General features: G+C 42.3%; 2 protein-coding genes across 2 annotated transcripts; one reads left to right on the plus strand and one right to left on the minus strand.

Moving 5' to 3' along the window:
• The first annotated feature begins 1,911 nt into the window (after nt 1–1,911).
• Nucleotides 1,912–6,273, plus strand: LOC115682892 (uncharacterized). Its single transcript, XM_030607248.2, has 7 exons — nt 1,912–2,326; nt 2,968–3,165; nt 3,531–3,803; nt 3,977–4,079; nt 4,920–5,038; nt 5,160–5,336; nt 5,512–6,273. The coding sequence occupies exons 1-7, from the start codon at nt 2,012–2,014 to the stop codon at nt 6,250–6,252; spliced, it is 1,926 nt and encodes a 641-aa protein (XP_030463108.2). The 5' UTR covers nt 1,912–2,011; the 3' UTR covers nt 6,253–6,273.
• Nucleotides 6,274–7,384: 1,111 nt separating this feature from the next.
• On the minus strand, nt 7,385–11,594 carry LOC115682893 (probable protein phosphatase 2C 41). The gene is made up of 6 exons (XM_030607250.2): nt 11,402–11,594; nt 9,711–9,958; nt 9,307–9,597; nt 8,862–8,979; nt 8,514–8,737; nt 7,385–7,767 (listed from the first exon to the last, which is right to left on the minus strand). The coding sequence occupies exons 1-6, from the start codon at nt 11,577–11,579 to the stop codon at nt 7,510–7,512; spliced, it is 1,317 nt and encodes a 438-aa protein (XP_030463110.1). The 5' UTR covers nt 11,580–11,594; the 3' UTR covers nt 7,385–7,509.
• Nucleotides 11,595–12,096: the final 502 nt, after the last annotated feature.

The following is a 12,096-nucleotide window of genomic DNA, read 5'->3' on the forward strand; positions in this document are numbered from 1 at the left end:
AAAGTTTATGAATCATAGACCATTTATATTATTATTCCTTCACGAGAAATGAAAAGACCATTTTAACGTGGTTTTCGAGAGCCAAAAACAAAAGGCGATACAGACCAAGCAAATTTTAAAAGAAACATAATAAGGAATGGGATCTTCTGATATGATCTGATTCGTGCGATATGGAGTGATCCATCAGAGCTTGCCCAACCACGATAAATCACTATTAAAGACAATTGAGCTGTCAGACCTAGCTTTTGATTAAATTAATATCAGACAATGTGTACCACATGATTAATATAGTTGACCTAATGAATTTAAACGCAAGAAAATTATATATAAATTTAATAATTCTTCTTAATGCCCACGAGAAGGGCACTGTCATTATCATTGCCTCATAATTACTTGGGGGTCAACCTCGCTGTGACTTCCCCAAGATCTTACAAAGAAGTTTTACCTCGAAATCATATGGAAACTTCATTTGTCATCCATAATTATAGCATAGATTGTAATCACCACTAGTACAACATAGATATCTAATTCATGACAATCGGGTTTTACTCAAAGGTCCTAGATTGGTTCTTCGAAGGCGGTACGAATTTTCGAAATACACTTGTGGTGGTTTAACGTTAGTGATTTTTGTTGGTCTGGGTCCGCCTCTTGTGGGGTCCGGCTCATCATCTTGAATAAAAAAAAAAACAAAGAGCGGGACAGGCCCATCCACATTCGATGGTGAAATTGCATCGATTTGGCTAAATTTTCAGTATACTGTTCGCGAGTCCAAGATCTACAAGTTGATCGGCTTTATTCGTTGCAATCCTTATCCAAATTATTACTCAATTTCTCTAACAGGGTTGAAGCTTCTTCCTTCTTTGAGTTAATCAACCTTTGTTGCAATGATATATTGTAGTTTACTAATCTAAATAGCCTCCAGCTGTGGCTCGATATGTGAACTATTACGTATTCTACTATTCTTAGAGATTAGTTGAAGTTATTTTGAGCAGCTCCATGAGTTTTCCCGCATTGGGTTTTACACGTAAAATTTGTGGGTGCTGTTTCGAATTTTGCCTTGCTTTAATTTTAAGCACCATATTTACCGCTTTGAGATTGATATTATTGGAATATTGTGACTGGCTGCTGCTTGGTATATTTGATATTAGTTAATTGAGTTTTGGACCCCAACAATTTTCGTTGTCAAGATATTATTTTCTGAAAAGAATACATTTAATCGGCACGAGATCGTAAAGAACCCCCCGACACTAGGTTTAGAATTCATGTTTGCATGTCATGTTCGCGTCATTTCAAGTCGTTACAGAGATGTTTCGACGTAAATTCAACTTATTTCCACTGCAGATTAGTACAAAGGTGTCAATTTGGAGTTAAGCTGAGCCGAGCCGAGCCTGGCCAGGTTTCTCTCGGTGAGTCTGTGTTGGGTACGATTCGCGTTTCTCGTGTCGTGTCGAGAGTTGTCACCCTTTATCCGACGGTGATGTACGTAAAATGTATGCCGTTACTCTAATAATTTAAGCTTTTAAGAGAAAACGATTTGAATTCCTCCACTTCTCCTCCGAGGAAAATATTGGGAAGGAAAAGTATCTATACATAGATATATTTTTTCATGAAGCTATGACAAAATCGAGCTATGCTTGATTTATTTATTAGAGAGAGAGAGAGAGAGAGAGGTTGGCCCACCAGGCCGGGCCCACAAGCCCAAGTTGGATCCAGCCACTCTCCATTCTTATCTCCAGAAAAGCCTCCCCATAATTGCGATTAGCTCGCCCGAAATGACCATATCACCCCCATCATCGGGTCCGCGTGCCCCCGGCGAACGCGCGGGACTTTTCAGTAATTCCACACCACTGCAGATGACCCCTCTAATCATCCTTCCTTCCTCCCTTCCTTCCTTCTTCCTTCTCCGAGCCATCATCGTCAGTTCACAGCTGCATTCCTTCCTTCACCTCCGTAGCGGAGCCGCATTCCGGACCTCCGGCCTCTTCCCTCCCCCCCGGCGCCGGTGAGCCCGATGGCGACGGGGACGGCGGCGACCGCGGCGGGAGCGGCGGTGATCCTGTACTACGTCCTGAGGAGGACGCTTGCCTCGAAGGAGGGCGGGGGCGGCGGCGAGGAGGACGAGACCGGGGACCGCGGCGGGGATCCGTCGAGATCGAGCAGGTCGCTGAAGAGGAGGATCGCCCGGCGGCCGGCCCAGGCGCCGGCGACGCCGCTCGAGGCGATCGCGACGCTGGCGGAGACGCTCCGGTTCACGTACTCGGAGACTCTGGGGAAGTGGCCGATCGGGGACCTGGCGTTCGGGATCAAGTACCTGATCAGAAGGCAGGTACGTACGGGCTTGTTTTTCTCGGGGTTCTTCGGCTGGAAACTTTTGGTTGTTTAGGCCTGTTAACGCAGTCGCTTGGCTTGGATTTTAGTGTAGTTGAGCTATACGATAGTGTCTTGTAGCGTGGCAAGTCGAGCCTCTTGATCAATGTTCAATCGCTGGTTCCTCAAATGGTGAACTTGGAAGATATCGCCCTGGCACTGCAATCATTTTAGTACGGCTGTTACGGCGCCTGAACCAGTTGCATTCCTTGGTTGTAGTTATGAATGGCAGCTTGAGAAGCAATTTGTCTACAAGTTGTTATGCTACATGTCTTCTCGCAAGTCAGCTATTTTAAATCATTGTTAGGAAAACTTCCATATACATTGTCTCGATCGCGAACAGCTATAGCAAAGAACATTTATAAGCAGTACCAATAGGAGATACTGACAGGAAACGATAGAGTTGGTATCGTTGTTGTTTTCTCTTGCTTAATAACGGAAATGAAGCGTCTTATGCTTTGTCATGTCTAGTAGAGATTCAAAGATTTAATTTTGCACATCTATAATTGTAAAGATTAAAGAAAAAGGACGGTGATTCTGTATTATGTCGTATATTATTCTCCTTGCAACTTTTTCATCAGCATGTACGAATTCTTGCAGGGTAATATCTCAGTTGCAAGTATATATGCTGGAAGTAACTGCATGCGGCTGGGGGGCCTTGAGATTCTGACCAAGGTGAATCATCTCTTGAGGTTGCTGACGCTTTGCATGCTCTTCTCTAAGAAGCCATTTCCAGTGTTTTTGGAGTCATCCGGATACTCTCAAGAAGACGTGCTCCTTCAAAAACCTAAGGCCGCGGTATGTTACCTTCATAAGCACAATCACAGTGATCTGACCTTGAATGATTGCCCTGCCAAACATCGGATGGGTACACCGGCTTAGCACATTTTAAGATACTTTTCAATTTCGGAGAAAATCTCTTTTGCAGTTTTTTACTTGAAGTATGGCTGGATACTCTTTCGACTTTCGAGAAGATCCATTCTGCACCTTTTTCAACAGTGGATTGTCGACACTGTTGACTATTTCACTGACAAGATTAAATAAATTTTTCAAATATTACGCTGTGGGTGACAGTCTTGGCAAACCCTTTTGCTCATAAATGACTACTTTTATCTTTGAAGAGCAAGAGCTCATTCTATATAATTTGTTTATGATATATGCAGCTTTTGAAGCCCGCTTTTACAATAATACGTGACAAAAGTGAAAAGTGCCTTCTCCTATTGATTCGGGGTACACATAGCATCAAAGATACGCTAACTGCAGCAACTGGCGCAGTGGTCCCTTTTCACCATTCAGTTTTATGTGATGGTGGAATTAGCAATTTAGTTTTAGGATACGCCCACTGTGGAATGGTTGCTGCTGCTCGTTGGATTGCTAAGCTTAGTACTCCTTACTTGCTTAAGGCTCTTGATGAACATCCTGACTACAAGATTAAGGTACTTTATGTCTCCTGTTGGGAAGGATCACTGGAAGCTCTTAAGTGAAATTATTTTCTTGACTAACAAAAATGGGATAGCAGTAAATTTTTCCTCTGAACTGTCAACTGTGTATGAAGTAGTTGGTGTTTTACTTAAATTTGTAAAGCTTGTGTTTGTTCTTCTGTTTCCAGGTGGTTGGACATTCTCTAGGTGGCGGTACTGCTGCACTCTTGACCTACATTCTCAGAGAGCAGAAAGAGTTCTCCTCAACCACATGTGTCACGTTCGCCCCTGGTAAGCACAACTTATTTTTTCATGCCAATACATGATTATTACCTGCGAGATGGTAATTAGCTGGACAAGCTGTAACGCATGATTTTCACCTTTATATTTTCACCCAAACCTGTGAGGCAGTAATTGGGTAGGCAGTTGCCTAATTGTCAAGCTAAAGTTTAGCAAAAAAATGAAGTTGGTAGAACAAACGTTACTGTTTTTACTATGTTTCCGGCTAGTTTAAACTGGTTGTAGCTTGTTTTTGGCCACAAAGAAAAAGAAACTGTAGAAGCTTGTGGGGTATCAGGATCTGGAGATTATCAGCTTTTTGAATTGATATAAGACTTGTTGGTGGAGACAAGGAGGTTTATCTCAGCATCAGAGGGAAAATTAACCGACCAATGAGCAAAGTAATCTTTGACATGGGCGGCACAGTGTTTCCACTGCATGATCATGAGATTGCTTATTTAACTGAAGCGGGATCTTTTACTAGACGCGACAATCTTCATCTTCTTGTTTGAAGGATGTTTGGTAATGACTTTTACATCTGCCAGTTCATCACTTTGCTGAATTTATAGTGGAAATTGATTCAGTTTTTCTCCATAGGACTGGGATTGGTGATGTAGATCTGCCACATTGAAACTTGCGTGTTGTTTTCCTTTCTTAACTAGGCAATGACTGAACTTGTGAAACCATAGCAAAGTTGTCTTCTTGCCTCTTTGATTTGAATTTAAAGGAACACTTACGCTACTTCTGGTAAAATATGCACTTGACTGGTAACCCTACCGGGGAAACTACATAGATAGAATGGTAAAAATTCAATTTTAGCAGGAAGCTTATTGTACTTCTACCATTCTGCAGCTGCATGTATGACATGGGAGTTGGCAGAATCAGGCAAGGATTTTGTGACTACTATAATAAATGGCTCTGATTTGGTGCCAACATTTTCAACCGTTTCCGTTGATGATCTTCGTTCAGAGGTAGATAACTGTTGATTCCTCTATTCCCGCTGTAGTGCCCTTTCAAATGTAGGAATATGGGGAATTCTATTATTCCTCCCATTCTGTCGAACTAATGAGTCAGTCTTATGTCTAATATCAGGTGACAGCATCATCCTGGTTGAATGATTTAAGGGATCAAGTGGAACAGACGAGGGTCCTAAATGTTGTTTATCGCTCTGCAACTGCTATAGGATCTCGTCTGCCTTCTATGGCTAGTGCAAAAGCCAGAGTTGTTGGTGCCAGCGCACTTTTGCGCCCAGTCTCAAGTAGCACTCAGGTAATGTTGCGTGTCATTATTACAGCTAAAATGGCGGATACTGTCTTCTACACAGCCTTGTGCGCGTTTGAATGTGCTGAGCATTGGATACTAAGAGACATAGGGTGTAATTACTTTTAAAATAATAAAAGAAAATGGTATTCTATCATATTAATATGTGATGCGCCCATTTTAGGGGGTGATGAAGAGAGCACAAAATGTAGCTCAAGCTGTAGTCAGGACTCGCCCGTCTCTATCTTCATGGACCTGCATGGGTGCTCGTCGCCGCAACGTTGCTTCTTTATCAAACTCGAAAGTTGAGGATCAGCCTGAAGTTCCTCTTATACCTGATAAAACATGTGAATCTCATCTGACAGAAAAGACAATGATAGGGTCTGTACAAAGTCATAATGAACTTCATCCCAGTGATGGATCAGGAATCGACAGTACAGATGAAGAGGAGGAGCTCATTCCAGGGGAGAGAGATATATCAGAAGAAGCAGAAAACATAACAGAAGGCGAGTTGTGGTATGAATTGGAGAAGGAGCTTCAAAGGCAGGAGAAGGAGCCTGACATTCAGGCCCAGGAGGAAGAAGCAGCTGCAGCGAAAGAAATTACCAAGGAGGAAAATGAGATAGCCGATGCTTCAGAGAGCCAGAAGGCTGGAACTTCGCTCAACTCCCTAGAGAGCCACAGGTTTTATCCTCCCGGGAGAATTATGCACATGGTCTCTCTGTCGGCATCATCTGACACCGACATGGATCACGGCAGCTCTCACGAGGAACGTGTGGGAATTTATGAGACGCCAAGGGAATTGTACAGTAAAATCAGACTATCAAGAACGATGATCAATGACCATTATATGCCTATGTACAAAAGGATGATGGAATTGTTAATTAGGGAACTGGAAAATGACGAAGTATATTGTGAAATATGAGAATAGTTGGTTTGCTTTCGATTTCAGGCCATAGGAAAGTGACGAGATTCACGCCAAATGGGGGACTAAACGGATTGAGGCTGGAAATAGTATGTCAAATGGGATTCTATATTATGCGACTTTTTGAGTCATGCGCCTTACAAAGAAAATTGCACTGCACGTGTCTTTTATAATGCTTCCTTCAAAGATAATATCCAAGTTGGAGGAAAGAGAACTGTTCCTGTCTTAATAATAAACAAAGAAAGTAGTTATTTCGACTGATTTATATGTTAGTAAGTTATGAGTTATGATTAATTTATAATTTTAGCTAAATTATGAATAATAATAAATCATTTATGGATGGGTATTGGACATCAAATTCACTTTTAATATTGTTTCTTAGTATTGCAATTCTCCATGGCGGTTAGAATTCTATAATCCGCAATTCTATAATCCGCCGTTCACTGACGAAACTCCCTTAAAACTCCCTTATCGACGACGTGCGATTATCAAATAGAGTGTTCTTAATGTCAAATGGTCTTGAAGGATTATCACTTGATGTGGGATTATCACCGGGGCTCTATTAATGTCAAATAGAGTCTCGAAATTACCGTCATCTGTCATCCGTAAAACATAAGCCCTTCATCTCGAATTGAATCTCTTTGAATAGCCTTCCAATTTATTGAATGATGCGTTGGGTATCCGGTAGGTGTGAGCCCCACCAAAAGAGGCGAGGGCTTCCAAAAATTGGCGGGCAAGTCCCACCTAAAGTAGAGCAGGACCCGCTCGCCTTGTTACTAGGGTGTGTTCGTTTGTACTAGGTGTCGGCGCGACCCGCCGTCTCTAAACGATCATTGACGAGTCGCCTTTCACCCCTGACAGGACGAGTTAATCCATACGTGCCTAAATCGAATAAGTTATAAGCAGCCACAGAACTGTAGGAAACTCCTTTACGGTCGATGTGGGATTTTCAGTCCTCCTCTTCTCTCCTTGCCTTTTCGACGCCAGATTAAACGGTGCTTTCGCGACTGCCCATTTGTTATTTGAGGCTGGTTTTATCTGTCGGAATTGCAAAGAGCTTGATTCAACGATTAAAATTGAAGAGAAAGGTGAAGAGCTCTTTCGCGATCTTTTAGGGCGGAACACGCAGAGCTGGGACAGAACGCCTATTTGTTTTATTGGATCTGTGGTTAGAGATCTACAAAGGTAAGACCTTTCGTTTGTATGTACAGCGACTGCTTTGAGTCATCCTAAAAAGGCAGCAACAATAAATTGGATTCAACCATCCAACCCGCGGTGTTTCGGAGTTTTGACACCAACTCCTCTTGTCGGAGCCCTCAGAGGGCGATCGAACCCCGCGGTCACCGTATTGTGAAAGAAGAGGCAGATAGCCGAGATGTCGTCCATCGCGATGCCTCGCCTCTTGAGCTTCCATCCACGAGCGGCGCACTCTACCAGCGTCTTAGCTGACTTCTCCCTATCAGGTGCCGACGACACGATTTGAACTGCTTCATGGTTGGATATCACGTCCCACACCTGCGCATAGATGCGTAAACGTTCAGAATCTGAACTATCATATATCGATCTCAATCCATTCTCTCTTGGGCAACAATGTAACTTTCCAACTAAGATCTGGTAGACGTTAGATTGAAAATTGTTCTTCTTTCCGTAACAACAGATAGCTATCTGAGTAGGATATCGGCTTTATATAGGAAAATCAAGGTGTATTTATCAACTAAATTGATCACATATTTAACATTTTAGTCTCAATTTAAGGTTGTGTTCTAAGCTAAGTGCCCATTTTAACATTAAATGATGGTTGCAATATCCACAAAAATATGTGAGCTCGTGACATTTGCATTAATTCCATAGTTGGGTTGCCAACCCTCAGATCATCACATGGAAAACATCACAGTTCAGGCAATATTCATTAGCCACCGCCACGTAATCATTTCCTATCTTGATCCTATGAGGCCTCCAAGCTAGCTCAATGGTGATTCATAGTAGTTTACACTGAATTCTCAATCAACTAGATCAAAGATTAATGCATACATAGAGTTTACATACCCGAATGCAAGAGAAAAGCAGATTCTTTTCACATTGTTTCATTTTACTCAATTTCACCACAGAATCCATTTGAGCTTACCCCTAATATCATCTTATCTTGGAAACTCAAGCTAACCTCCCAAATCCATAATCAAAGTTACTCATTTTATCTACTTAGAAAGTCCTGATGCTTTATAAAACAGCAAGCAAAATAAGAGGATTATGAAAATGCTTACTCCATCAGTAGCCAAAATGATAAATTGGTCGCGGCTGGTTATCTTTCGTTGTGTCACATACGGCACTGAGATTAGTCCAAAGTCCTTTAAGCAGAAGTCACCAAAGGCTCTTGAAACTGCTAATCCCGGTGTCTTATCATTTGGCCTCCAGACCCTGTACGCCCCTGGTTCATCGTGCAAACAATATACCCTCCCTTTTGACTGCTTTATTCGCTCAGCTTCCCCTGTTACCAACATCAACAACACAATATAAGTCTTCCAAAACATGTGTCTCCATGCTCAGTGTCACATGCTCACATACACACAAGCAAGTAGATAACATGTAGAGAGAGAGAGAGAGAGGCTTACGAGGTAAGTTGGGCTTAAAATCGATGGTTAGCTGAAGAGGAACCAGACTGCCATTATCAGAAGAAGTAGCCAGAACAGCCCGAGAATCACCAATATTTGCTATAAGAAGATTTTCACCCTGAAATCATAGAAAATGGAAAAGGAAATCTTCAGACTAGACTATGACAGATTAAACCTGAGAGATCCATAAATGATCATAAACAGGCAATTAAATGAGCTTTGGTTATTTAAAAAATACAGTGAAAATTTTGCCCATATTTTTTCAAAGACAGTGAGAAAGAACAGTTAACGTAAATGAAGCCAAACTGGGGCTGTATGTTAAACTTAATAGTTCAGCAGACAACATTAGATTGTAGTAAATTTTTATAAGAATTCTCTTGATGGACAGGCCAAGCATGCACTACACAAGTGCAACCAAAAAAAAGTGTGAGCCTAATCAGGGTACCTGTTTAACAATTGTCGAAGCTGTAGTTCCACTAAAGAAAGTATCGATACTCCTATGCAGCTTCAGCTCCTGGTCAATGGCAGCATACGTTTTCAGGAAGGATTGCTTCCATATGTCAAAGTCCTGAAGGTTTGCATTCCAATCTTGGGATCCTAAACCGAGAGCTTCTTGCCATTTACACAGCAAAAAAGAAGGCAACAACTCCCTGACCCGCTTTGCCACAACATGGCCCCAAGGACCATGGCCATCAAACACTCCACAAAAGGTCATGTCCTCTTGACAACCATACTCCTGCCAAGAAAAGCACGATAATTTAGGCAAGGTCCATTTGCACAAATCTTCTTCTTTTGCAGTATAGTGTTTGTTGGCTTCAGAAAAATCCAGAAGATGATTGAACGACCTACCTCCCAGAGTATGAAGCAATCCTGATTTATACCTTTGTGTCCTCTTTTGGAGCATGCAGAGGCGAGTCTACTAGACTTGCTAGTCTTAACAGCAGCTGTAGAACTCAAGATCGACTCGTTCCTCTTTGCTTCCTTGGCCAGGGTATTTGCGGCTTCCCTTCCAACATCACATGGACCACTTTTTCCTTTCTTATTTGATATGGTTTTCGCAAGTCCATCAAGGAAAGTCGGTAACAAAACCATAGCCCCTGCATCTCAACAAAAGGCAATAAATCAGCAGCCTTTAACATTTTGTAGGAAGAGGCCAAGCTCGTGAGAATCACCCAGAAATCTGACAAAATCATGAAAAGGTGAAAGCAAATTTATCACATTCAGGGATTCAAATGGATTTTACATAATATAGGTGAATTTTCCGATCTTTACATACTAGAGCAAAAACTGAAGACAGAATGCTTCCATTTCTTTGCATCCATCTTCAAATAGATCAACAAAGCATACCAAAACCACATAAAACACGAAGATATATTTGATAGTTCAAAGAAACTTCTTCATAGCATAGTATTCAATCGAATAAACGCAATTATATAAAAAACCGCGGCCCTGCATGTTTATGTACAAAATTTCCATAAGAACTACACGTATAGAGCCCATTGAATTTTACCAATTTCCCCCCCAAAAAAAAACCGACTCTTGACTTGTTCGATAGCCGAAACAACCCGGAAGAACCAATAGAAAACAAATTCCCGCGACCGACCGTGCTCCTAAGGAAACAAACCAAAGCCTCCTCGACCGGAACTGCTAGATGGCAGTATTAGGCTCAACTGAGCAAGAGAATTTCGTTACCTCCTCTGCAGTGGCTCCATAATTGATAATAATAATAATAATAATAATAATAATGCTAAACTACAATTTATAAACCTTGGAGTCTCTCTGCAACCACCTCCTCATCTACCAAATTCTTAGTATAACCATTTTTGCTATCGTCACACCGCAAAGATGAACGCTTTCACTTTCTTTTTTTTTTACTTTGGTTTCCGGTGGAAACAGATATTCTGAGCAAACAGAATCCAGCACAGTTCGCAATTGACCTCACACGCTACAGTCGCTTCCCAGAAGAAACCGAAACAAGAGACAAGAAAAACTCACATCAATCTCCAAAGAAGCAACCGGAAACATTAAACAAAACCCGAAATAAAGTACGTCAATCATGGCGACGGTATCGTCTCATCCTCCGATCACACATTCGCTCCCGATGATCGCAACCGTCCAACACCTCCATTTCCTCTCTCTCTCTCTCTCTCTCTCTCTCTCTCTCTCTCTCTCTCTAGAAAGCGCAAAAACGAGCTAAAAACTGAACTCCGAAGGCGATGATGAACACAGAGAGGAATCGATATATGATCGCAACCATCCAAAACCTCCATTGCCTCTCTCTCTCTCTCTCTCTCTCTCTCTCTCTAGAAAGCGCAAAAACGAGTTAAAAACTGAACTCCGAAGGCGATGACGAACACAGAGAGGAATCGATATATGATCGCAACCATCCAAAACCTCCATGACCTCTCTCTCTCTCTCTCTCTCTCTCTCTCTCTCTCTCTCTCTCTCTCTCTCTCTCTAGAAAGCGCAAAAACGAGCTAAAAACCGAACTCCGAAGGCGATGACGGGCACAGAGAGGAATCGATATCCAGCACCAGTACCTGATCGGAATCGCCCGCTGCCTCCGGCCGACGAAGCACCCGATCCAGGCTCCGGAATGCAGACGATCGCCGGAGGAGACGCCGGCGCTCGCGTTGCTCGGAGAAGGAGGAAGAGGAAGGAGAAGAGGAGGAGGAAGATGAGGAGGAGGAGGAGCAAGTGTCGCTTGGACTCCTCCATTGCCGACTTCTTTATCAAGCGTGTACGTGTAGAGTCGGCCGAACTCTTAAAAAAAAAAACCAAAAAGGAAACGGCATTTACGCGGTTGTGGAATTACCGGATTGCCCCTTTCGTCCTTTCGGATTAGAAGAATCTGGCGTTGGATTTGGAAGGAGGGGGTTCGGTTTGGGGAACCGAATATATAAATCGAATTTGCAAGCTCACCTCTCCCCCCCCTTAAATTCCAACGTTTCGTATTTTAGGCGAAATAATTGTATAGAAATTCCTCCTCCCTCGTTAATCGAATCTCATTAGAAATCTCGTATGAACTATGGATAATAGTATAAATAATCTCTGAACTTTGATATGATTGTGCAATATCGTCCACGAATCTTTAATTTGTTGTAATGCGATCCATGTACTTTGACCCAATGTGCAATGTCGTCTATGTTGAGGTTGATATCTTGTACTCTATTATCCAAGAGATTATGAGGCGGTTTGAAAGGCCCCCTGACGACTAGACAGCACGGGGGTCCCG

Source organism: Syzygium oleosum, unplaced genomic scaffold (genome assembly GCF_021117445.2).
Source record: "Syzygium oleosum isolate NSW1041296 unplaced genomic scaffold, Sole_v2.1 Sole_v2.06, whole genome shotgun sequence".
NCBI lineage: Eukaryota > Viridiplantae > Streptophyta > Magnoliopsida > Myrtales > Myrtaceae > Syzygium > Syzygium oleosum.

Coding starts and splice junctions, on each gene's coding strand:
- LOC115682892 (XM_030607248.2), top strand. CDS start 2,012: ATGGCGACGGGGACGGCGGCGACCGCGGCGGGAGCGGCGGTGATCCTG. Junction 3,804..3,976: donor ATCCTGACTACAAGATTAAG/GTACTTTATGTC, acceptor TTCTGTTTCCAG/GTGGTTGGACATTCTCTAGG. Junction 4,080..4,919: donor ATGTGTCACGTTCGCCCCTG/GTAAGCACAACT, acceptor ACCATTCTGCAG/CTGCATGTATGACATGGGAG.
- LOC115682893 (XM_030607250.2), bottom strand. CDS start 11,579: ATGGAGGAGTCCAAGCGACACTTGCTCCTCCTCCTCCTCATCTTCCTC. Junction 9,598..9,710: donor ATTGCTTCATACTCTGGGAG/GTAGGTCGTTCA, acceptor TTTTCTTGGCAG/GAGTATGGTTGTCAAGAGGA. Junction 7,768..8,513: donor TCATTTTGGCTACTGATGGA/GTAAGCATTTTC, acceptor ATCTATGCGCAG/GTGTGGGACGTGATATCCAA.